Source organism: Mus caroli, unplaced genomic scaffold, assembly GCF_978045245.1.
Source record: "Mus caroli unplaced genomic scaffold, Mus_caroli_1 scaffold_2, whole genome shotgun sequence".
Lineage (NCBI taxonomy): Eukaryota > Metazoa > Chordata > Mammalia > Rodentia > Muridae > Mus > Mus caroli.
In genome coordinates this window covers 147002308-147027414 of record NW_028227257.1, presented here as the reverse complement: position 1 = coordinate 147027414, position 25107 = coordinate 147002308, and the positions used below count along the sequence as shown (strand labels likewise).

At 49.1% G+C, this 25107-nt stretch overlaps 1 protein-coding gene across 2 annotated transcripts in view; it reads right to left on the bottom strand.

The window, feature by feature from the left end:
* The window catches only part of Mvb12b (multivesicular body subunit 12B), a 158527-nt gene extending 134095 nt beyond the window's left edge, over nt 1-24432 (bottom strand). Inside the window, exons 1-2 of one of the 2 annotated variants that reach the window (XM_021153581.3) lie at nt 22814-24432; nt 9925-10047 (exon numbers count right to left, since the gene is read on the bottom strand). In XM_021153581.3, the coding sequence (XP_021009240.1) occupies nt 9925-10047; nt 22814-22888 (198 nt within the window). In that variant the 5' untranslated portion in view covers nt 22889-24432. The remainder of the gene's footprint in view (nt 1-9924; nt 10048-22813) is intronic. The other variant, XM_085834999.1, reaches the window with a different exon arrangement.
* Nucleotides 24433-25107: the final 675 nt, after the last annotated feature.

The following is a 25107-nucleotide window of genomic DNA, read 5'->3' as shown; positions in this document are numbered from 1 at the left end:
TCTGTTTTCTCTAAGAAAACAGCCTCTAAGGTACAGCCTCTGGGAAGCACATCACACCCTAGTGGAAGACCACACATACACACGCTTGTGGGCAGCACAAATCAGACTTGATGGGTTTATTTAAAAAATAAAAAGAGGACCCAAAGGTGGCTGGGTAGGGAGGGTAGTGGGGATTGGTTCTAATGTTTTGAATTAATTCAGCCCCCAAAATCAGGAACCTGCACGTCCGAATGCTGAAGGTCCTTGTCCCCAGTTGGTTTTTTGATTAATTAATAAAGAGCCAACAGCCAGGTAGATTGAGGTGGAACCTTGAGATTTTTGTAGGCTGGGAGCTGGGGAGAGGAAGGAGCTAGGGAATTGCCATGACTTGGGGTAAAGGATGAAAGGATGGGATGTAAGAGCTGCAGAGAGAAAGCCAACCAGCCATGTAAGAACTCGGCGAAGTGGCCACTGGCCACTTCCCTTACTGGGCCAGGGGGAGCAGGGGAAGGTTTAGGAGTGCCCAGCCTTTGAGCTAGTGGCATATCATAAACTAACTTGTGTGGATGTGAATGTGTGTGTGTGTGTGTGTGTGTGTGTGTGTGTGTGTGTGTGTGTGAGAGAGAGAGAGAGATCCTGGGTGGGTGGCTGGAGTGCAACCTGCCAGGAACCAAAGCGATGTAGCTAAGCTCACTGCTATGGGAAGGGTTAGTCTTGGAGGAGTTGAGGGAAGGATTGAATAGGATTAAAAGAATGAAAATTTCAAAGAACTAATAAAATACAATAGGCCGGGTGTGGTGGCACATGTCTTTAATCTCAGCACTCAGGGGGCAGAGGCAGGAGGATTTTTGAGTTCGAGGCCAGCCTGGTCTACAGAGTGAGTTCCAGGACAGCCAGGGCTACACAGAGAAACCCTGTCTCGAAAAACCAAAAAAAAAAAAAAAAAAAAAACAAAACAAAACAAAACAAAAACAATAAATAAAAAGAATAAGTCTCAATCCATTAAGCTTCCATCTCAGGATCTAGAAAATTAGCAAAATAAACCCAAAGCAAATAGAAAATAACAGAAATCAATGAAATTGAAAGAAAAAAAAACCAAAGTGTAACTATCAATGAAACAGTTGCTTTTGGGAAAATTATCAATAAAACCAATTAACTTCTAGGAAGGCTAAGAAAAGGGAAGATATAAATTATCAATACAAAACAAGTTACTACAACCTTTGTAGACATCAAACGACTGAGGAGCTGTTACAAATAATCCTACGCACATTTGATAACTTAGATCAAACAAAGCAACTCCTTAAAATACAAGCTGCCACAGTTCACTAAAAACAAGCAAACAGCCCTTTGATTATTAAGAAAACTAAATTTGAAATGTTCAAACTTTCAAAGGAGTTAAATCCCCAGGCTCAGGAGGCTTCCTGGAAGGTTTTTATCTTATATTTAAAGAATAATTAATATCAATTATACAGTCTTTTCTTTTTTAAAAGAATTATTTATTTAGTGTATATGAGTACACTGTAGCTGTCTTCAGACACACCAGAAGAGGGCATCAGATCCCATTACAGATGGTTGTGAGCCTCCATGTGGTTGCTGAGAATTAAACTCAGGAAATTTTTCTCTGGAAAGAGCAGTCAGTGCTCTTAACCCCTGAGCCATCTCTCCAGCCACCACTCTTTTCTAGGAAGTAGAACTGGTGTGTGTAAGGGGGGGCGGTACTTTCCAATTCATTTCATGAATCTAGAGTTATCAAACGGACAAAAACAGTGTAAAATCATGAAAACAGCTAACAATAATCCTCATGAACACAGCACAGAAATTCTTAACAAAATTAGCATAAAGAATTCGCTTATAATGAGTATAAATCACCACCAAATGAGATTTTAGGAAATACAAGGTTGTTCAATATTCAATGTAATCTACCACGTTGACAGGATTAAAAAAAAAACAAAACCAAAAACAAAACATGATCAACTGATGCAGAAAGGGCATCTGAAAATTCATCCATTAGTCATGATATCCTCAGAAAAATGTGAACAGAAACTTCTTCAACTTGGTGCAGATGTCTACAGCTGAATCCATAGTCAAATACTGGATAGTGACTATTTTCCCTGTGATCAACTGCTCAGCAAGGCTGCTAAGCTCACTGCCCTGATTCTGCACCAAGCAAGAGCAAGAAAGGAAAAGCTAGTTAGAGACCTACCACCAGTACCGGTGTTCCTATATAACTCAGTTAACACTTCAAAACTAGAGGCGCAACTCAATCTACAATCATTCAAAATAAAGGCCAGAGTACTTTGGGGCTGGTAAGATGGCTCAGTTGGTAAAGACACTTGTAGCCAAACCCAGTGACCTCAGTTCTTCCCTCAGGAACAAGGGAAAGGAGAGGCCACTCCTGCAAGCTGCCTCTGACTTCCACACATGCAGTACAGTTTGCTCCCACATGCACAATAAATAAAAATGCAATTTCAAAAAGTATTCACACTTATCTACCAAAACATGGGTATACTTGTATGCTTAAAAAGTATAAATGTTGTGAAAGAAATCACATAACCAAATACTGTGGAAGAATACGAAAGCTCGATGTGAAAGGTAAAGAGGTTCAAGTCCTACACAGAGTTAACAGCAATGCCCTTCAAAATGCCAAGAGATGTCTTCTTGATATCGACAAAATTATTCTAAAAGTTATAAGACAGACAATGCTAGCAAGCTTGAAAGCACAGTAATAAAAATACCAATGATAAATAAATGTATATATGTATGTCTATATGCAGGCATGCATGCAGGCATGCACCTGGGAGGCTGAAGCAGAGGATTGTCAGAAGGCTGAGAATAGATAGGGCCACATAGTGGGTTTCAGGCCAGCCAGAGCTACATATTGGAGTTCTCTGTCTCAAAGGAGAGGAGGAGGAGGGAGAAGGGAGAGGGATGACGTGGAGGGGGAGACAGCTCTATTGACTTGTTATACAGCTTCAGTAACAGTACTATATGGTCCTAACAAAGGGACCCACGTCCACAACTTCTATCACAGGTTCAAAAGGAAAGACTACCGTTTCCACAAATGCTGCGGGTGTTTGGTTTTCCAAAGGGGGAAGTGGGGGGGGGCTCAACTCAAATTCACATCTTATATAAAAATTAACTTTAAAATGGATATTATACTTAAATATTACATAAAATATAAAATGTGTAGAAAACTAGAAACTTTTCCAGAAAAGTTCTTATACTTGGCAGAGGTTCTCATACTTGATACCTAAAGAATTCAAAAATGAACATTGGACCTACTTAAACTTCAAAGCTTGCGCCATGTGAATGATTGTGTTAAAAGGGAAAAACATACCTACTGAAGCAGGCAAGCATGTACACACACACAGAGGAGTCCCACCTAGACCAAGCCAAGAACCCGGGAAAGTCAGTAATAAAAAAACCAAGTGCTCCAACCAAGAAACAACCTAAAGAGACTTGCACGGAGACCCGCAGATGAGGGACTGGCCTGTGAAGAGCTTGGCACACACAGCACAGGTCACTAGGGACACAATGACACCTGGAAAGTGCTGCACACCTGTGGGGGTGACCAAAACAGCAAAACCACATACGAGGAGCTGGACCGTTCGTGTGCCACAGCCACACATAAGTGAATAATTCAGTTTTCTCCTAAAGGCTAAACACAACTACTGCACACTGCAAATGCTTTCATGCCACAGGAGTAAAAGTGGACATTGCTTGAGAGCCTACGCATGAGCATCGCCCTGCAATAGTTCCAAGTCAGGCAGCCAGTGATATCCTTCAGCCGGTGAATAGAGAGCATGGTGCTTCCACACCCTGGGTTACTCATCAATAAAACTCACGGTTAGCACATGAGGCTGCTCTGGGTAAGACTGGGTAAATAAAAGCCAATCTCCAAAGATGGCACACTGCAATCTGTATATCTATTCACACAGTGCCTTTCCTAGTCAGGCTTCTGTTGTTATGACAAACACCATGCCAAAAGCAACCTGAGAAGGAAAGTATTTATTGTAGCTTACAAATTATAATCCATCACTGAGAGAAGGCAAGACGAGAGCTCAAGGCAGGAACCCGGAGCAGAAATCCCAGAGGTGCCGCTTACAGGCTTACTCCCTGTGGCTTGCTCAGTCTGCTTTCTTATAAAACCTTGGACCACAAGCCTGGGGCGTGGCACTGCCTTCCCATGGGAGCTCTGCCTTCCCATGACAATTATTATCAATCAAGAAAATGCCCCACAGACTTTCCCACAGGCCAATCTGATGGAGGCAGTTGCTCAGTTGCGGTTCCCTCTTCCCAGACCACAGGAGCTTGTGTTAAGTTGACAAAAACTAACCAGCACACTCCAGAAATGACAAAATTATAGCGGGCAGACAAGAGGCGTGGTTCATGGAGCTCTGGTGGAGGCAGTGGGACGAGTGTGGCCATTAGGGGCCAGCAGTAGGAATGGTACTATGGTAGGAATAGCATAGCTTATGATACTTTGGTATCTTGGGGCTTCTCAAGCAAACCCAAGCTGCCTCTCCCCAGATCAGCTAGTCTTAGAGACAGGAAGTGACTTCCCTTCCAGCACACTTCTGAAAAACCAACCAACAAACACTATTCCATATTCTCATCTACCTTGTTCCTGTAAGCTTTCTGTTGCTGTAATAAAACACTGACCAAAAGCAATGTGGGGAGAAAAGGAGTTTTCCCATCTTACACTTCTAGGAGCAGCCCATCACCCAGGGAAGCCAAGGTAGGAGCCGGAAAGGAACCTGGAGGCAGAATTTAAAGCAAAGACGGAGGAAGATGCAGCTTCCTGGCTTGCTCTCCATCACTCACTCAGAGTTTCTAATACAACTCAGGTCTGCCTGCCCAAGGGTGGCATCTCCCACATCAATTATTAATCAAGAAAATGCCCCACAAGGGGCTCAATAAAATGTAGCTGATAGATGTGGCACAGCAGTTAAGAGCACTAGAGACTGCTCTTCTACAGGACTCCAGGTTCAATTCCCAGCCAGCACCAACATCGTGGTTTATAACCATTTGTAACTCCATTTCCAGGGGATCTGACACCACTTTCTGGCTTCCTAGTGTTCAGACTGGCATGCAGGCAAAATACCCAAACATATAAAGTAAACAGAGGGGGGGAGGGGGAGGGCTGGAGAAAAGGCTCAGTGGTTAAGAGCACTTACTGATGTTGCAATGATCTTACAGAGGGTCCAGATTCACTTCCCAGCGCCCACATGCAACATGTTCACAGCCACCTGTAACCCAGGATGCCCTCAGCTGACACCTGCACTCATGGGGTGTATGTAAATTCCTTCAGTCTCCTCCATGTACATATAAATAAAAACACTAAGTCAATCCTAAAGAAAAAGGAAATGCCCCACAAACACGCCCACGGGTTAATTTGATGGAGACAACGCCTCAGTTGTGGTTCCCTCTTCCTAAGTGACTCTGGCATACACCAAGGTGACAAAAACAAACCAGCACATTCTCGGGCATCAGGCTCCTGCCATCCAAGACACCAGACAGCTGACAAGCAGACAGTACACCTGTGGCCCAGAGCCCCAGCCATTTCCACTAGATGGGCTGAAGTCTGCTTGCCCTGAATTCTGCTTGTCCTACCTCTGCCTTGCCCTACACGCAGGAGCTGCATGGAAAGCTCATGACCACACTGCCCTGCTCTGCAGGCTCCTGTCGCCCCGACACTTCCCCACCTGGCCCTGTCCAGAAGCAGGACAGCAGGACAGTAGGACAGTAGGACAGCAGGACAGCAGGACGTACTGTTCCTCTTGGGAACCATCTTTCCAAGAACAATCTCATGATCCACCAATCCACTGGAAGGAAATCATCTGATTAAACCTGGAGTCCTGGTTCAGAAGCCATGGTGGTGTTTTCAGACACTACCACAGGGGTCAAAGCACACACTACACCTTGTCACTTGATCTTAGATAAGGAGTGAGCATGCTTGCATTATTCCTTAAAGTGCATATAAATCCATAATCACTCAAAACAAACCCTACGTTTTAAAAAGGAACAATTAACTTCTCTGCCAATTCAAATAATTGAGGCTTTATCTTTCACAATGCTGCAAGAGTGAGCCAGCCCCTTCTGTGAGCAGAAGGAAGTATCAAGACGCTGTCCCGTCCATTGTCTAACTGAGCTTTGGTCACTTGTCTGCACGGCTGGGGTCAGGAGGCCAAGGAGAAGACAGCTTCTCCTGGCAGGCGCGCAGGAAACCACTGTTCCTGACAGAACTTCCTGAAGCTGGCTTGCTGGCCTCACTGCACTCAGTACAGCAAGCGCCAAGAGTCCTCCTCTCAAGGCAAGTCTGTCTCCAGACAGTTCACAGAAACTTTCCAGATTCAAGCTGCAGGAAGCCAGGGCTCAAGGCTGGTCATAAAACCACTTTCCACATTTTCAGTAAATCTTGCTTTAATGTATTTTCTATCAAAACAAAAAAGAGCAACACCTGGCTCCTTTATCAAAACAAACTTGGCTCTGAAAAGCAAAGCGCCTGTGAGGAGGGGGTTGTGAGGTATGGGGACCTCCAAGTTCCCTTACTCTGCTCAGAAGCAGTTCCCTGCCATCAGAGCTGCCCCGAGGGGACCAGGGGCCCACAGGGGCCGGCGGGGCCCATAGAAGCCCACGGGGACAAGTTACTCCTTACCTTTCCCCTGCTGCAGTGTGAGACACTGAAGCGATAGCACCTCAGATCCATCTGAGGTCTCCTGTCCTCTGCCTATGAGGAACAAGGGCCAACTACCACAATGTGGCCCTTCTCGAGACCTGAGTAACCGTCCTGTCACACTGGAGTGATGACTGTCACGAGCCGACTACCTTCCTCCAGGGGGCTTTCATTCTTTTTGAGCATGATGGGAATTTGCAAGCTCCCTTTACCTTGCTTCAGCACTGTTCAGGTAGCTTTGTGAGGGGATTATTTATTTTTGTTTTCTTTCTTCTCCTGCTTTGGTGCATGACAACTGGCTACTCATTTGCAGGTTTCCAATTTTAAACCTGTGTGTCCTTTTGATCCCTCAACCCAACCCACTGCCCGGAGAGGAGCCGGTTTCTCTCAGTGTTCCTGCAGCACCCTATAGCTGATGCTTCAAACACTGGCAGCTCCAATGGCTCTGGAGCCGCCTGGGATACTTCTGGTATCTATAAATTATGCAGGGCCAGCAGTTTTGAAGAAATGTCTGTTGCCTAATTAATTTCAACACTCTTGAAAGAAAGGGAGATGAAAAGAGGTGGGGAAAGGAAGGAGGGGGGTAGCTCGCATGCTGCCCATGGAGGCCACATGGAAGTCGGAGGCCACCACCAAGGCTTGCTTCCCAGCACACAGCAGAAGGAAGGAGCGAGAGCCAAACAATGGAAATTGCCCATCCCTTCTGACCACTGTTGGACAACACCTCCTCTGCCCTCCCAGCCCGACTTCACTACACAGGCCCTGTACCATCTCACCCTGGAATCCCCCACCTCTGCCAATACTCAGCCCCCACTACCACCTCCCCTCCCCCACCTGTTCACACTCAGCCCCCCACTGCCACCTCCCCTCCCCCACCTGTCCACACTCAGCCTCCCACTGCCACCTCCCCTCACCAACCTGTCCACACTCAGCCCCCCACTGCCACTTCCCCTCCCCCACCTGTGTCCACACTCAGCCCTCCAGGGCCACCTCCTGTCACTCTTCTACCACAGAGCTGGTGTTTGTGATTGCTCCTTTATGGGTTCTTCCCTCTTCCACCCCTTTCCCACTCTTTCAACCCCTGAACATTAGGAGAGAGACAGAGGGGAAAGGGGGCAACCTTACCTTTAGACTACTCTCTACTGATTAGGAGTGTCGAGTTCCTTGGGGCAAGTTTGATCTTCACTGTCAGGATATCTAACTTCTTGTTTCTTCTTTGTGCGTGACTACTTAACAAACCACAACCAACAACTAACCAACAACCCAAACCCACCTCAAGGGGACCTAGCATTTATATACCCTCTGAAAAGTCACACAATATCAGAAACTAGCTGCAGCTGGCAAAATCACACCTCTGCTAGAGCACGAGGCAAATCATAGTCAGTTGCTGTGGACAGTCTGAAGTCTGAAGCAGCGTCATATCCCACATCTGGGATTAAAATAAAAACATATTCCTACTTCTGTGTTTTTTTAAAGAAACCAAAATCCTCACTATACTTCCAGCCTAGCAGTCTTGCTTCTGAGACCCACCCCAAGCTCTGAGAGTGGGGACATCAGTCTGTCACTGCAGGCCCTAGGCGTGTGGCTGAAAGACAGACATGGGAGGCTGTTCTCAGGAGTCTGCAGAAATGGAGACAATGTATTGAGACAGTTAGCAAATGATTTCCAGCATCCTAGTCCAAGATGCTTCCCCAGTCCAATGCACCTTTGGCATTTTTAACTTGAAGCTGCATCAGTACCTAGAAAGCCTTTCTATGGCAGCTGAGGGCCTGCAGCACATCTGACGACACTGTGTGAGAGAGGATGGGGGTTAATCCTAGGCAGACTGTGCACTAAGGGTAGTCTAGCCTCCGGCTCACAGGGCTTCCTCGTCCTCTGGACAGTCTTTGGAGCTTTCCCCAACACTCTTGCACTTGGTTCCTGTGTTACTTTCATGTGGAGCTCCAGCTGAGAAGGGGAAGAGCCGCTTCTCACCCTGCCCTTCCCACCTTTCCCCTTGAACTAGGGCCAGAGCTCTTGGGAATGAGATGTTTATCTGAGAAGAGGCTAGAGGTCAGATGGAGAGAGGACTGCCCGCCCTCTCCCAGAAAGCTCTTAGAGGAGCCTAGGCCCATGTACGGGCTGAGTAATTACAGGCGAGCCAGCACGAGCCTCTTGCCCTGCTCACCTTCCACTAAAATACACAGTGCAGCATAGTGGTAGAATGTACTTATTAATTTCACTCCTCTGACCCCCACTCCCCTGCCCTGAGCTCAGTGATAGAAGAAAATGATAGGGATAGATTGTGGCCCTGTCAGGCTTCCAGAGACTTTCAGAGAGCTGAGCTATCAAAGGCCATCTGCCGCCCACAGCCAAGCAGTCTGCATGACCCCAAAGGTGCAGCCAGAACCACAGATACTGACGGACAGAGAACAGCAGGAAGCCATGAGAGAAACCCAAGCCCGGGCCTGAGCCTTCAGGGCCCCTGGACGGTCCACTGCAGAGCAGGGGCTTGCAGGCAGGCCTAATGCACAGAGTGCCACCTCAGACCCAATTCATCAAAACACACTTCAGCTTCTCAAATCAGGAGCATTTTTATTAGCTTCCCCAAGAGTTTTATGGCACAAAGCCATACCTAATGATTATATTTTATGGAAAGTTAGACGTTCCGACTGGGCTTTGAAGACAGGAGGCCGGCCAGCCGCAAATCTTTGTCGAGAAGGATCCTCTCCATCTCTTCACAAGCATCTCAGGGAACATCTCAAACATCTTCATCTCAGCCAAGCAGAGGCCACGGATGCTGCTGCACACAGCTAATGATGCACACGATGGTCCCATGACAAAGAAGTTCCTGATTATTGGCCCTGACTTTGAGAAGCCTAGACTTAAAGTTCCTGTCCACACACTAAGCTAATCACTCTACAAGTTCCCTGCTCGCTATGGGCAAGAACACCACACTCAGAACACTTATACTTCTGGGACAATGCAAGACAACTCCCAGGATCTTCCCTAAATCCTCTTCATGGAGAATCAAAACTAGAGGTGACCTTGGAAATCAATGAATCTAATTAAAGGTGAAACATGACCATCACAGATGTCAAAAGCCTGTGACAGCCAGAGCCAGGAAATCATCCCCAGGCGCCATGGCCCCAGCAGGTTCCGACTCCCACTCCTAACCACTCCTTGGCCATGTTTTCCTCTTCTGGTCATCCTAAGAGGGAAGATGAATGGTTTCCACACAGGGACCAAAGCAGACAGAGCAGAACAGACAAGTGGGTATTGTGTCTTACCACATCGTAGCCTGTTGGGGCTCGGTTCCGGGAAGCCACCACCCCGACTCCCGTGATGGGGTCCATCGGTGTCTCTGGCAAGGCTTCTGAAAGCTCCTTGACTTCGGGCATGGTGGCTTGATCCTGGTTTGGAAAAGGAAGTGGAGAGTAAACAATTCAGAGCCAGTGTTTACGTGAATGAGCAAGGCTTCAAGTAGACGGAGAATCCTGGGGCAGCTAGCCTCAGTGAGCGCTACATTCCTTACCTGGCCTTATCTGACCCTGAACCCAGACCAAGAATTCACCACCGCACCTCAAGCGGTTAGTGTGGAATGCTGAGGGCTCGTATCAGGACGTAATTTCCACTCAAACACAAAAGCACATTATCATACATTCCAGGCTGGCCTCAAACTCCTGTTTTCCTTCCTCTTCTTCCCTCCTGAGTGCTCACAAGTGTGTATACTTAGCTTTATGTGGTGCTAGGGATGGAACCCTGTATGCAGGTTAGACAAGCATGCTACCCACTGAGCTACCTGCCTAGCCCCACATTCTTCTTAACTCTACTCCCAACTGCCTCATTTCTGACCAGGGACCAACATTGGACACCCCTGGCAAAGTCTGTACCTCACACAGTGCTCCTGTGTGGAGCTAGGCTTCTGAGCCACATCTAAACCTCTGCAGACAAAGAATTCAATGAGCTCCAAAACCAGAGAACGCATCTGGGCATAGGCAGAGGAGGTGTGTGCGGCTCTAGGTTCCACACTTACAAGACAGTGTCTGAACAAGAAAGTAAACCTTGGGGGGGGGGGGCAGCTTTCTCTCGACTGTAAAATGAGGTCTTGATCCACACAGGGGCTGTTGTGAAAACAGAGAGAGAATATAAAAGAGGGACCCAGAAAAGCACACAGTAGGCACTCAGAAAACAGCAGGTGGACTGGAAGGCTTTAGGGCCTGTGGGTTCTTAAGGGCACTCTGGCTTGAGCTGGCCAGACGGGAGGCACCATGCACAAGAGGTCTGGCCCTCTTCTTTGTCTAGTTTAACCTCCAGGTCAAGTGGCACTTACTCAAAGCTAAGCACTGTGATCCTAATTCTCACTGGTCACTTGGATGAAAAGACAATGTGTGGAGTTAACCTTTTGCTGCTCGCTGCCTCTGCCCAGGACCAGCGGCGGAGGCTGATGAAGTACGGAAAGCTGTACTGAAGGCCTGGCCGCCTGAGTGGCTGTGCACCAGAATCCAAATAAAACCCTCCACACCTGATACGGAGCACTGTTACTGGGCAAGCAGTGGGGAAGAACAAAATAAGTCAGTCCCACCTCGCTCCACAGCAATTAAGCCCTACCCGCTGCTGCCCTCTCAAAGCTACAGCTTCTAAAACAAACATCCTGCCTGAAGAGGCAGCGGGAGGCACATTCGAGTTCCTCAGCCTCTTACCAAAAAGTGCTGGACACTCAGGCTGTCTGTAGCCCACCTCACAGGAACCATCAAATCGCTACATGCAGGTCACCTGTTTAGTCAGCGGAACCCACAGAGCACACTAGAAACAGACTTGGTGCTGGTTAGAACTTGGAAGTGCCTGGCACCTTGCAGGCGGGGGGGGGGGGGGGGCAGCTGCACCTCTCTCTCCTCTCCTTGTTTGAATTTTCATTTTCTAGGCAGCTTTTTATCTAGCTAGGGCGGCTCAGTGCTTAGTGCTCTAGCACGGTAAATATTTATCAGATGACTCCACACCTGTGACCCCAATATGGGTTTTAGGGTTAAATATCTGCACCTGCCCAATTCAAACAAAATGCCTCTGTCCCTGAAAAATCCTGTAAGGGGGTGGGAGTGGGGGCAGATAAAAATCACAGGGCTGCAGTTTGCAAAAATATTGGTACCTGATGTCTGTTACCAAAGATGTTTTGCAATTAACAACTCATTAGCAAAATGTACGAATCTTGCCAGTGTTAAATATCATGCTGTGAATTTAATAAAGAACATGTGAAGCAAAAATATATATATATATATATATATATATATATTTTAAATCCTACTGCCTTTACTATGAAAGAGAAAGAGGGACAGGGAATAAAGAGGAGAAAAAGAAATGAAGGAAAAGAGAAGGGATGGAGGGAGTCAGAAAAGAGCGAGATTGTGAGCACACAGAGGAAATATCGCATTTGCTGGGAGATCCATGCTCCCCAATGGCAATGCACTCCAGGAGGCATAATGACAACGACTCTCTTGCTTGCTGTCGATTGCAAGAGGGTGAGTACGCTTGCAAAGGGGAGCTACTGCTCCCATAATGCACCCCGGGAGCCATCCAGCTGCAGCTTCCAAGATGGCTGCGTGCGGACAGCCTCCAGCGGAAGCAGACAAAGAGCCTGGTCTCAGAGCTCAGGAGCCCAGCTCGCCCAGCCCACTGCAGGTCTAGCTCAGCGCGCACAGTCGTCTCCACGCTCGCCCCGCCTCTCTCCCTTGGTTGCCAGGTTGCTGTGCCCTGGGGATCAAGGCAGTCTTTGTGCCTCGGAGACAAATGGCTGTTCCAGGGGCTTCGGCCCACTTGGCGGTGGGGCATGGCCGCCACCAGCCAAGGAGCCTCTTAATGAGAAACGCCCAAGATATCCATGGCAGAGGCCATCGCTCAAAGTGGCTTGCCCTGAATTACATATTTTCTGACTGCAAATTACTTTTAACAGCGTCTCTACAGTCACTTCAATTGACCTTCCTAACAAAAGGCCATTTATTAACTTGCACTCCGTGTTTCCTCAGGCAGCCTGGAGCCTCCAGCCGGAAGGGAAGGCAGGGAGCACAACGGGGACCCTGCAGCCCAGGGTCCTGAGCCAGGCCTCTGCCTGGAAGAAGAGGGGCCGCGAATGTGAGCCCAACAGAGGGCCAGAAGGGGAGGGTAAGGGAGCAAGTGACAGACATTGACCAGCAGGCAGGAGGTGACTCCGTGTAAGACACAAAGGGCCTTCGAGCAACAACTCCTGGTTCCATCATAGTGGCTCCGTGGCCACGTTTGTACAGAACACTGCACATCCACAGGGCTTTTCCAGGTTCCTTATCAGCCGATACTCGCCTCAGAGCTGGAGGGTCCCCCAAGCTAGCCTTATTTTTACATAAGCAGAAACTGAGGTTTGGTCCAGACCCCCAGCAGCTGGTGGCTGACAGCAGGCAGAGGATGCTCCACAGTCTAGTCTGTGCACTGTCCACTGCACATGATGACCAGCATCCTGCTCAAATGCAAAAGCAGGTTCATCACTAATTATATTTTAAAATGCCAGAGCGCTTTTTTCCTCCGGCCATAGCTCACTAAGTAAAGCAAAGGGGAGAAACGTACAGAAAGATAAAAGTAACCTGGGATTAATTTCCTTCACACCTCACTTTTGAGATTCAACATTTCCCTCATAAATAATTTACAACAATAAAAATGAGCTAAGGCCATGTTTGTGTAGGACAGAGGTAAATTCAGGCCTAATGAGGGAGATCTGAGCTCGGCACAGGGGGGAATGGGTTGATCTATGGCCTAGCGTGTGCAGGATCCACAGCACACAGGGGCTCCATTACCATGCGCAAGCAGCGGGGCCAACCGCCCTAGAGGAAGGGAGCAGAGAGGCAACACTGTGCCATCCAGCTGTGGCCACAGGAAGTGTCTCAGGGAAAGCCAGAGTAGAGTCCCTATATGGGTGACTGGATGGCAGATACTGAGCCACTCTGAAACCAGTGGATTCTCAACACAGGCCAGGCAAAGAAGGAAGGTACTGGGCACTTGGGAGTCACATCTGCTCTTGGCCATGGTGACAGTGACCTTGAGCTGTTCTCTTTCGGTAGCCTTCCAGATGTCAATCCCCAGTGACCTTTCCTGAGTGGGCATGTGGCCTCTACCAGATCATTCCCAGGCTGAGGGCTGCAGAGCCCTGCTCCAGGCATCTGGTCTGTGTCTCTCTGAGAGATCTTTCCTCAAGATAAGAGAGTAAAGCAAGAGTGTGGGCCATGTACTGCGAACCATGGTGTGAGTTTGGTCTTCCAAGGGAGGGGGTCTTTTCCCCTCCACACCACACTGCATGCATTTGCAATGGAGGACTGGCCAGGAGGAGGCTTGGTTCCCTACAGCACAGCGCCTCAACACCACTGTCATCCCAGGTTCACAGAGAAGTGAACTTCACAGTTTAACTATGAAGCCCCTTCACAGTGTGGCGGGCAGACAGCACACTGCTCCCTTGTAGCTGATCAAAGAATTACCACAACCATGCACTTAATCCCTAAAAGTCAGCAGTTCTGGGCTTAACTGACGCTGCTCATTGTTTCAGAATCAAAGGCTGCCTCGGGCCCCAGCCGCGGAGAAGGCGAAGCTACTGCAGCACAGCTGAAGACTCGGGGGAACTTTGATATCATCTCTGTTTAATTTCCACAGCCTTAGTGAGCCTGGGGTTTATCTCGTTTTATCAACTCCAGTACTGAAATCAAAACCCAGCTAACAACATGCAGTCCCTCCACAGAGGCCCTTCTAGCTGCTGCCTTCAGAGAAGGCCTGGTCTCCCTGCCACCCCAGCCTCCCTGCAGAGTATGGGCAAGGCTGGCTCAGAAGCAATGCCAGCACCTGCCCACCAGGGCTAAAGGAGTGACCACATGTCTTCTAAAAAGAGTCATTTCAAAGTACCAAAGGGGGAGGGGACTTCAGGTTAAACTGGACGACTGTAATTGAAATAACGAAACCAGTGGCTTCATTAAGTCCCCATAGAAGGATGCCCCAGTCTGCCTGGGGTCCAAGCTCAAGGGCACCAAAGACACAAACTGCCCATACCCTGCTGCTTGTGGGGCAGGAAAGGAAAGGGAGACATTTTCCCACTCCGAGGCCACAGAGGCAGACTCTCTCCCCAGGGAAGCTGCTGCTCCAGTCAGGTGTCCTCGGACAGGGAGGACTCTGCACCTCTTTCCCAGTGGCTCCATGCTCACTCTGGACCCTCCCAAGAACTAGCATTGTTCTGCAGACAAGGAAGAGACAAAAGGCACAGCCATTATCTTCAACATGCCACACTGCACAGAACACAGAGGTACAGAACCTACCTCACCTGGAAGCTTCAAGCTGAGACCAGGTGCCAGGAAGCACCCAGGACTGTGTGTGTGCAGCCAGCAATCAGAGAGTGCACAGCTGGAAGGCCTCTGCTGTAGAACCTCAAGAGAGGGCCTGGTTCACCTGCACCTGGGTGTGTGCACAGCTAAATTGGTGGTTCGCCATAGAATAGGCAGGTAGCAGCAGGCCACTAACTATTGGGAGGGCTATCCTGATACCAGGGGATGATAGCAACATTTTTCTAAGCTCTCCTAGGTCACAGAATTTTCCAGCTGGGAAACGAACAATGCACTTCCCTTTCCCCCAGTAAAGGTCTGGGTTTTTCCTAATGGAAGGGTCTGGTACACAATTGCACCCAATCTAATCAGACCTTTCTCACTTAGATTAATCATTTGAGGACCATACATATGTCCCATGAGGCACACAGGGCAGACTCTCTCAGAAAACAAACGTAGGATGGAGCTTCCAGCACTGCCCAGACAAAGCTGCCCGAAGGAACCCAGGTCTGTGCAAGCCCTAGAACTCAGCCGGAAGGTAGAGAGCCCACCAGAACACAGGTGAACCTCATTCTGCCTTATTTATGATTGCAGCAAATAAGGGTTGATCCTGCCCATTCCTATCAGGTCTAACCTGGTCTACCACACTGGAGGAACCTGACAGAAGGAAAATGGCCAGAAAACAAAACCATCCCAGGAGGTCACAAGAGCAGGAGGTCCTTTTATGCTTTGTGCTATAGGATAATTAAGTCATACATTGTCCTGGTGGCCAGTGTCAGAGTATAAATGCTGTCACCTCAGTGTCAGGCTGATGGGCTCCCACATTCCATATCCTTTTTGGCTTTCCCATCTTGTTTCTCTAGTACACGCATCAATCCAACCAGCCCATCTGACAGCTGACAGACCCTACAAGGCCCTTCCAGTTCTCTCCTAAAACTCAGGGGTGTGCCCGGTATTTTGCTGGCTGACTTTCCCCACATATCCCACTGGCACTGCCAACTTGGTTCACCTCAACACACCCTCACACACTCCCTCCCTAACAGGGCCAGGCGCCTGTGGACAGCCAGGAAGAGAGGAATGTTCTTCTGCACTTGGGATACAGGAGTATCTCCTGGAAACTGCTAAAACCAACAGCCCTGAGCCCCATGTTAGCATCAGACTCCTGGAGCTGCCAGGGACTGGGGCAAGGCGCTCAAGAAGCTGCATTCTCAGATGGTCCCTGCTGAGGCTAAAACTGCTGGTCCCTACCTGCAATTCAAGAACCCAGAGGTTGGTCTTTATTATATGTTTGATAAGCAAACGGTGAATGAATGAAATGAAATGAACTTGAAGGTGACCTTCCATTGAGAAGAATCTCAGAACGAGTTCCCTATCCTTTGCCTCTTGATCACAGGTCAGCCATGAGTACCAGCTTGTCTCCCATAGACACCTACCCCCACCATTCAACATGCCAGGTGCTTCTCAAAATTTCCCAAGCCTTATCCAACTGCCCATGCAGACAAATGCCATCACCCAGAGCTCCAATAGCGTAGGTCTTAGCATACACATATGCCCGCATACACAAGCATGAACAAGGATGAGTGTACACATAGCCTTGCTACTCAGGGTATACGCTTCCCTCACATTGTTCAAAGGCATGCTATGTGCACCATGCTGATAGTCGGTGCTCAATACATGGTCTATGTAGGAATAAAGAGTGAATGAATGAAGTTCTTGCCCTCTCAAATACTGCCCAAATTTCAGTAGGTTAAGGAGACTGCATCACGCTACAGAAGCAACAGTGATAGCAAGCCTACCTGGCCCCTTCCCATGGGACCCCCGGCAGGGTCACTGAAGTCCTAGAAGGACAAACTGAACTCCAGAAGTCCCCATGTGTGAAGGGGAGGAGCTCTGCCGTCTCTGGCAAAGTCTGGATGTCGTTGCAGTGGTGATGTACGAGGGCCTGGAAGGGGCTCAGAGTGTCCCCGTTGGCTGCAAGGAGACTGTCCTGAGGAGCTTGTCCCTCTACAAACAGCAGCCCTCCCCAGGTTCTGGGTCTGAGCTGAGACTGAATAATGCGATGCAGACTGGGAGAAGCTCCCCAGTGCTGAGTAGCAGCAGAAAGGTGTGAATCCAGGCTACAGGGACTATCCCCAAGGCAAGGGGCTGCAAATGAGGAGACACCTCCTTCAGGGGAAAGAACTGGCCTCCTTAGAGACAGAGGTGGGGATGGTGGCACGGTGAACAACAAGCACAGCAAGCAACAGATGGGCTATGAAACAAGTTTATGAAATGCCAAAACAAATCCAACTAAACTCCATTTTTAAAACAGCACGGCACTGCCGCCTATCCCTCAGGCTAAGCAAGTGTGCTTAGGGGAATGGGTATATGCTTGGTCCAAAGCAGGATACCCAGACTTCAGTTCTATGTTTCTCCCGCCTACATGGCCTCCATCAAGCCTCCCCAGGCTTCCTAGGTTACTACTGTAGGGATGGCCAGCAGGGCATAGGATGGAGTCAGACCAGAAGACCAATCGAAGCTCAGACACTCACAGCTGTGTGGCTCGACACAGATCAATCAACACAGGCCTGAGCTTTCACCAGCAGAAGCAGGGGGATTTGGTACATTTTCTCTATGGGATTACAAGGTGCATAAAACATCTAAAATTGCATCAGAGAACACACTCTAAAGAGTAAAAAGGCAACTTAAAGAATGAAGGAAGCTATTTGCCAACCATATCTGCTCACAGTATGTGATGAGGAGTTATATCCAAATCTATAAAGAGCTAAGCAAGAGTCAACTTACTCATTTATAGTGGCTAAATTACTTGAACAAGCATTTCTCCAAGGCTGAGAGATGCGGGGACCATGTGCAGCACAAAAGATGTTCAACTAGGAACTCCCTGGGAAATGCCAGTTAAAGCCCAGACCACAGTGAAGTGTCTTACACCCATCCTGCTGGATCCCTCCAGGAAGAAGAGCGAGTACCCAGGGGGTAACTAACGTTGGGAGAACGTGGAGAAATCAGAAGCTTTGATGTTATCGGCAGGAGTGTACACAGCAGCCTTCGCTTTATGGGGGAAAGTATGCTAATTCCCCTGAGGGTTAAAAATAACGTCCCCACATATAACCCATTCCTAACTATATACTCCCAAAGAATTAAACAAAGAATTGTCAGAACAGCCCAATTCAATGGCCAAAATATGCTGAATGGGTAACTGACATACAGTCAATACGTCCAATCGTGCATCATTCAACCCGGACCCATGCCATAACACGATGAACTGTGAGGATACTGTGCTAAGTAAACTTAAGCCAGTCAGAAAAAGCTACACATCCTAGGACTCCATCTCCATCAGACTCCCAGCAAGGCCACACCCAGGGAGACAGAAAATTGAATGGAGGTTGTCAGGGGCCCTAAGAAAGGGCCTTGTTTAATGATTTCAACTTTGCAAGCCAAAAAGGGTGGGGAGATTAGGGCTGGAGAGATGATTCAGCTTTGAAAACACAAGAGGACCTCATTTTAGTCCCTAGAGCCCATGTCAAAAAGCCAGATAGAGGTGAGTGGTGTCGCTGGAGAGATGGCTCAGCTGTAAAGGGCACACTTTTTTTAATGGCTGTGCCTTTTGTCTCTTCCTTGTCTGCAGAACAATGCTAGTTCTTGGGAGGGTCCAGAGTGAGCATGGAGCCACTGGGAAAGAGATGCAGAGTCCTCCCTGTCTGAGGTCACCTGGTTGTAGCAGGTGCTTCTCCAAAGGAGCTGGGTTCAGTGGCTCACAGCCATCTGCAACCCCAGGTCCAGGGCATGTTGTGGGTTCCATCCTCTGGGGATGCACACAGCACATTGACATACATGCAAGCAAAACATTCATACACACACAATACAATAAAGTTATATATTTACATAAGTAAATATATAAATAAAAACCAAGAAATGGTAACACACACTGTTGTCCCAGTACTGAGGAGACAGAGACAGGAGACTTTCTGGACCATCTGGCCATGCTAGCCTAACTATCATAGACCCAGACCAATGAAAAAACCTGCCTCCAAACCCCAAGGTGGGTGGCTCTGAAGAACAGCACCCAAGGCTGACCTCTGGCTTCCACACTCATGCTGATGTACACAGACACACTTCAAGAAAAGCTCTACAGATTAGCTGCAAAACAGTGTGACTACGCTGGCTCTGATCTGTTAACACTGGCTATGTTGGTAAAGTTTATGTTGTTGACATATAAAACTTTTCTAAAAGCATCTAGAACTGTGGGTCTCTAATTTCAGCAAGAATAGAACACCCCAGATGTGCTTACTAAGTACACAGGTTCCAGAGTCCCTTTCTTAGGGATTCTGCCTCAGTGAAGTCTGGGGATGGAGTCCTGGAAGCTGCATTATCATAAACTCCTCAGGCTTATTGGGCCCATTAAGAACTCATGTTATGCCAGGCGTGGTGGCGCACGCCTTTGATCCCAGCACTCGAGAGGCAGAGGCAGGCGGATTTCTGAGTTTGAGGCCAGCCTGGTCTACAAAGTGAGTTCCAAGACAGCCAGGACTATACAGAGAAACCCTGTCTCGAAAAAACAAACAAACAAACAAAACAAACAAAACAAAACAAAACAAAACAAAAAGAACTCAAGTTAAAGAGCAGAAGAAATGGCTCAGTGGTTAAGATTGCTCTTACAAAGGAATCAAGTTTGGTTCCCAGCACCTGCGTTGGGTGGCTCACAACCACCTGTAACTCCAGCCTCAAAGAGTTACCTGCAGTCATGTGCATAAGCCTGCCTACCCCCCCCCCACACACACACACTTAAAAATAATAAAAAAAAAAATCTTAAAACAAGTTCATGTATGGGCCAAGAAAATGACTCTGTAAATAAAGGTGCTTGCCACTAAGTCTGATCGCCTGAGTTTGATCCCTGGGACCTACCATGGTGGAGGGAGAAAACCAACTCCTACAAGTTGTCCTCTGGCCTCCCTGCACATGTAACCCTCACCCCACTATCACACACAAGGATGATTTTAAAAAAGAATCATGTACCTCTCTACTTTAGTGACTGTCTTGATCAGAATCTAATTTTGAACATTCTGTCCTGATCAGTATCTAGTTGGTTTTGTTTGTTTGTTTGTTTGTTTGTTTTTAAAAGAGTGGATGTGGCAGGTGCACATTTATCTGTACCTACAGATAAAAAGAACACAGAATATACTAGGAAAAAGGTCCCAGCTAGAAGGCCAACTAGAGGGCCCTCCCTCCTCAAGGAAGCTCAGACACTAAGCTCCTGTGTGTGGCCCTGGGATCTGGGCCCATGGGGCTCTCATATTTCTGCCAGGACAAGCTTAGCATCTTGCCAGGAGTGTGTCAACCAACCAAACACATGCCCATAGGATGTCCCCAATAAGGGAGTAATGTCATACACACCCCGCTGGAGGCTCTACCGCCTAGGCAGCTGGAGCAGGAGACTGACTCAAGCCCCTGCTCTGCAGACAACACTGAGAAATCACAATTCCCCGGGGCTGGAGAGGAAGTCAAGGCCAGGAAGAGCCCCCAGGGACAGCAGAGGAGACCAGAGAGGAAGCAGTTCATTACAGGCACCCTACCGCCCCATATCCCCAACTGGCAAAGAAGGCTCCCGCCATCCGCAGCCAGTAACCAGCGTCCTCAGCTCAACCACATCCAGCTATGCAGTCATTTGTCATCTTCCTTGTGCCAACTGTACTCCACACTTCCCACACTCAACCCCAGCACCATCATCATGTGGCTGTGTGGTGAGGCTGTTGCTCTTTGGAACACTTCTAACTGGCCACGGCAGAGGGACCCAAGCCACTGGCTTCTGATCCCATGAAGCAGATCTGCCGTGAAATGGGCAGAAATTCAATTTTGGGGTTCTCCCTTACTCCTTAAGCCCTGGGAGGCTTCCAGCCACTGTTTTCACATGACCATGTGGTCTTATAACACACACACAAACTCAAGATATCCCTGAGTTCTTTTTCTGATGGGGCCTGAGCCCAGCAACAAATCACGTGAGCAGCAGGCCTGCTGAGTGTTAGATCCCGCTTAATTCCCATGAGGTCCTGTGCCTCTGGAAGGATCAAGGGCCTTCCTGATTGATGATGCTTATGGCATAAGTATTATTTGTAAGCCACTTCTACAATTAAGAAAATGGGGATTCAAGAAAGGGATAGTGCTTTATTAGGGTCACTTGAGGTCTAAAGCGTGCGATAGAACTCAACCCAAGCCCTCAAAATCAAGCCACGTTTACTATAGCATAGCTTTTGATTGCCTCGAGATGGCCTTTCTTATGCCTACAAAGAAGCACTCAAAAAGCAAACTAAAGAAGCAAACCTCTTTACCAAATGCCTAACAGTAGTTGCTGACCGGGCTGGGCGATGTAGCTCAATGGTAGAGCTCACCCACATGCACAAGTTTGATGCTAAGCCCTAGAAAGAACTGCTTTTACTCATAAATTCACCACAGTAAGGCGGGCACTACGTTACAGTGTCCTGAAAACACTTCGTTTATATCCCACCATGACCCTATGATAGATAATTTTAGTCTACATGCCAAAAAAAATGGAGACTCAGAAGGCTTCATTCATTTCATAAACCGCACACTGTGAGTAGAAAAGCCAGACACAGGCTAGGGTTTCGTTCTTAAACTCAATTAACTTAACTTTAATAATATTCTAGAGTAGTCTAGGTCTACCAATACAGGCACGACAAAGGTCTTTAGCCTGTAACAGGGACACAAATACCAGAGGAGGGAATGGGCCACGTAAACAAGAAAGGGTGATTTTATATTCAATGACCCAGCTGTCACTCTGTCAGTCTACCTCCCGGGTCCCTATAGTAGCCGTAATTCTCAGAGACACCCCGTTAAATATGAGTGTGGCACAAGTTTTCAAAGCACCCCCAAACGATTTCCCAGCTGGCAAGAAAGATGACACCATTCCCGGTAACTAACCTCTTGTCTGCTTGGAGTTTTTCAGTTAGTATAGGTTTCTATAGGGCTTATCTTCTAACTTTCCCAAGGCAGCTGATAAGATTCGCCAGCCCTGTTAAAGGGAGATAGGATCCAACCAGCTGTCGGGAAACAGGCGATTACCCCAACAAGGCATCACCAGAGACAAAGGCCCTGAAAGAGGAGCCTTGCCTGCTGTCTGCCAATGTGGCTGAAATCCAGGCGCTCTGGGTCTCCCGTGGGGGCAGGGAGTAGGGGCTATGGCCATTTGCCTTGGGCCTGCCTTGTCTTGCTGAACAGGTCGTTGGGGTCAGGGGACAGAAGAAACAGGCTCATAATTTAGGGACAGCGGTGTGCTAAAGACAAAAGAAAACAAAGATGCTCCTGGCTCTACCTTATTCACTGTGTCTGTCTCTGAGGATGTGGTCCCTGGTGCTGTGCTAATCAGCCCCTTGGGCCTCACTTGCCCTGGCTGGAGTCATTGCAAGGGGAGGCTAATCAACATGCCCACCACGCTTCCTGGATGGCTGGTCACCTTGCAGACAGGTGCCCTACAGTTCGGGTGCCCCCAGGTAATGATGTCTGAGGGTCAGGTGCGCGCTCATCCGCACCCACGTGACAGCTGAGAGCCGGACCCCAGGCCAGGCGTGTCAAGGGAACTGTCCCCAGCGTATGCCCCGGTGGAGATCGTCGCCCCTCACCTGGCTCCACCCTCGGAGCGCTGCTGCGACTCGAGTCCCCAGCTCGCTCCAGCCACAAGGCCGAGCCGGAGCCCCCCGAGAGCCTGCGCCACCGCGCCGGGCGGAGGCCGCCCTCCCGGGGCCTGTCCCCACGCGGGGCCGGGCGAGCCGCCCGCAGGCCTGGGCCCGGCCGGCTCCTCCCGTGCCCGCCCGCCCCCGCCCGTCTTCCCGCGCGGGCCTCACTTAACTGTTCCCCGCTGGGGCGGCGGCGGCTGCGGCGGCGGCGGGTCCCGGCTCCGTCTCACGCAGAAGCAGCTTCTCATCGCCCGGGCGGCGCGGGAGGAGCCGGGCCCGGGGCCCAGGCGGCTGCAGCCGGCGCCGCAGCTCGAGCGCAGCCTCCCCGGGAGCGGCGGCGGCGAGGGGCGGGGCGCGGCCTGGCGGCGGCGGCGACGACGGCGGCGGCAGCAGCGGCTCGGGCCGGGGCCGGGGCGGGAGGGGCGTGCAGCCTGCGGCGGAGCCCGGGAGCGCACCGCCCTGTGGCCCCCGGTGCCCTCGGTCCCCGCCCCCAGTCGGCCTCCGCTCGGCTCTGCTAGGCCTCGCCGTCCCCCTCGTCCACCGCTCAGCCCGGCTGTAGGTCCCTGCAAGATGCTCCGACACCCAGGCCTGCAGGCCCGGAGTGGCCCTTTGCAGAGACGCCTTCCCACCTGTCCCTTGTAGGCTTGACTGCACCCCGGGGCGATCCCCTCTGCTCTGCCCACTACCCGGCTAACCTAATGCGGTGCAACCGGGCCTCAGACTGACCCCACTCTCAGAGCAGGTCTCAGCTTGCCCCTCTTGCTGGGCAAATGATTTACCCACAGAGGCCTGGGGGCAAGCCTTGAGGAGGGATCTAGTGTAGCATGCGTGCCCTTGCAGTGCCTGGGGAAAGGTACAGAAGTCAGGAAGAAATGGAGCAGGACCCTCAGGCTGTAAGAAAAGGAGGCATCAGCAGCCTTTGATCCCTGAACCACCTGCCCCTAAACAGCCAGGCCTGCAGGCCCTGGAGGGGACATGTGCTAAATGGGATATTTAAGACAGATGATCACTCGGTAGTCGTAGTCGGCTTGGATTTGCTCCGGCATCAGGACTCATAGTCACACATCCTGTGCTTTTCCAAAATATCTCCTGAAGCAAAGGGTGCCAAGCAGGCTGTTGAGGAAAAGATCCCATGGGGACAATTCTCAAATGTGTGCATACAATCCGGGTACTTGTGTCACTCAGAAACACCACTGATGCAAATGGGTTAATAACAGGTCCAAACACACCATAAGGAAACAGACAATCTGTGTTCTTAACTGGTACAGAGCCCAGCGCAGTGGTGCTCCATTTAATTCCAGCCCTCGGGATGCAGAGGCAGGCAGATCTCCGTGAGTTCAACACCAACCTGGTCTACATAGTGAGTTGCAGGAAAGCCACAGAGGGCTTTGAAAAGAGACCTTGTCTCCAACAAAAACTTGCTACAGGCAAAAGGGAAAAAAAACCATATTTCCAGGTTTATCATAACCCTGATATCAAGATCTAATAGAGATAACACCAACAAGAGCTCAAGTACAGAGTTCCAATCCCTAGAGACCTGAATGTGTGTGATTGTATGAAGGATGCTTGCTGTCTAACAAAGTAAGTGCTGTGTGACACCCATCTGTCCACCTTTGGGAGACTCTATGGACACTTCTGGGAAGTCCCATAGTAAGACAAGACAAACAAAAGCCTGCTTCATTTGTTTAGTTAGCCATTTCCCAGAATCATCTGGGCCAAGAAAACCGCTCTCCCCAAAGCCCACCCGTTAACTACCCATGATGAGAATCAACACCATATCTAGCTGTACTGGCTGGTTTGTGTGTCAACTCGACACGGCTGGAGTTATCACAGAGAAAGGAGCTTCAGGTGGGGAAGTGCCTCTCTGAGATCCAGCTGTGGGGCATTTTCTCAATTAGTGATCAAGGAGGAAAGGCCCATTGTGGGTGGTGCCATCTCTGGGCTGGTAGTTCTGGGTTCTATAAGAAAACAAGCTGAACAAGCCAGGAGAAGCAAGCCAGCAAGGAACATCCCTCCATGGCCTCTGCATCAGCTCCTGCTTCCTGACCTGTTTGAGTTCCAGTCCTGGCTTCCTTTGGTGATGAACAGCAGTATGGAAGTGTAAGCTGAATAAACCTTTTCCTCCCCAATTTGCTTCTTGGTCGTGATGTTTTGTGCAGGAATAGAAACCCTGACTAAGACACTGACATACATCATACATACATACATACATACATACATACATACATACATAGCTGTGGCCTATTAAATAAAATTGTAGCATTTTCTGATCCACTTGGCTGTAAAACCAGCTCAAACTCTTCTACAGTGGTTCTCATCCTGGAGTGGTGGGGTTCACATATTAGAGATTTATATTATGACTCATAAGAGTAGCAAAATTGCAGTTATAAAGTAGCAGTGAGATAATTTTATAGTGGGGGGTCCCCACAACAGGAATAGCTGTCTGAAAGGTTCTCAGCTTTAGTAG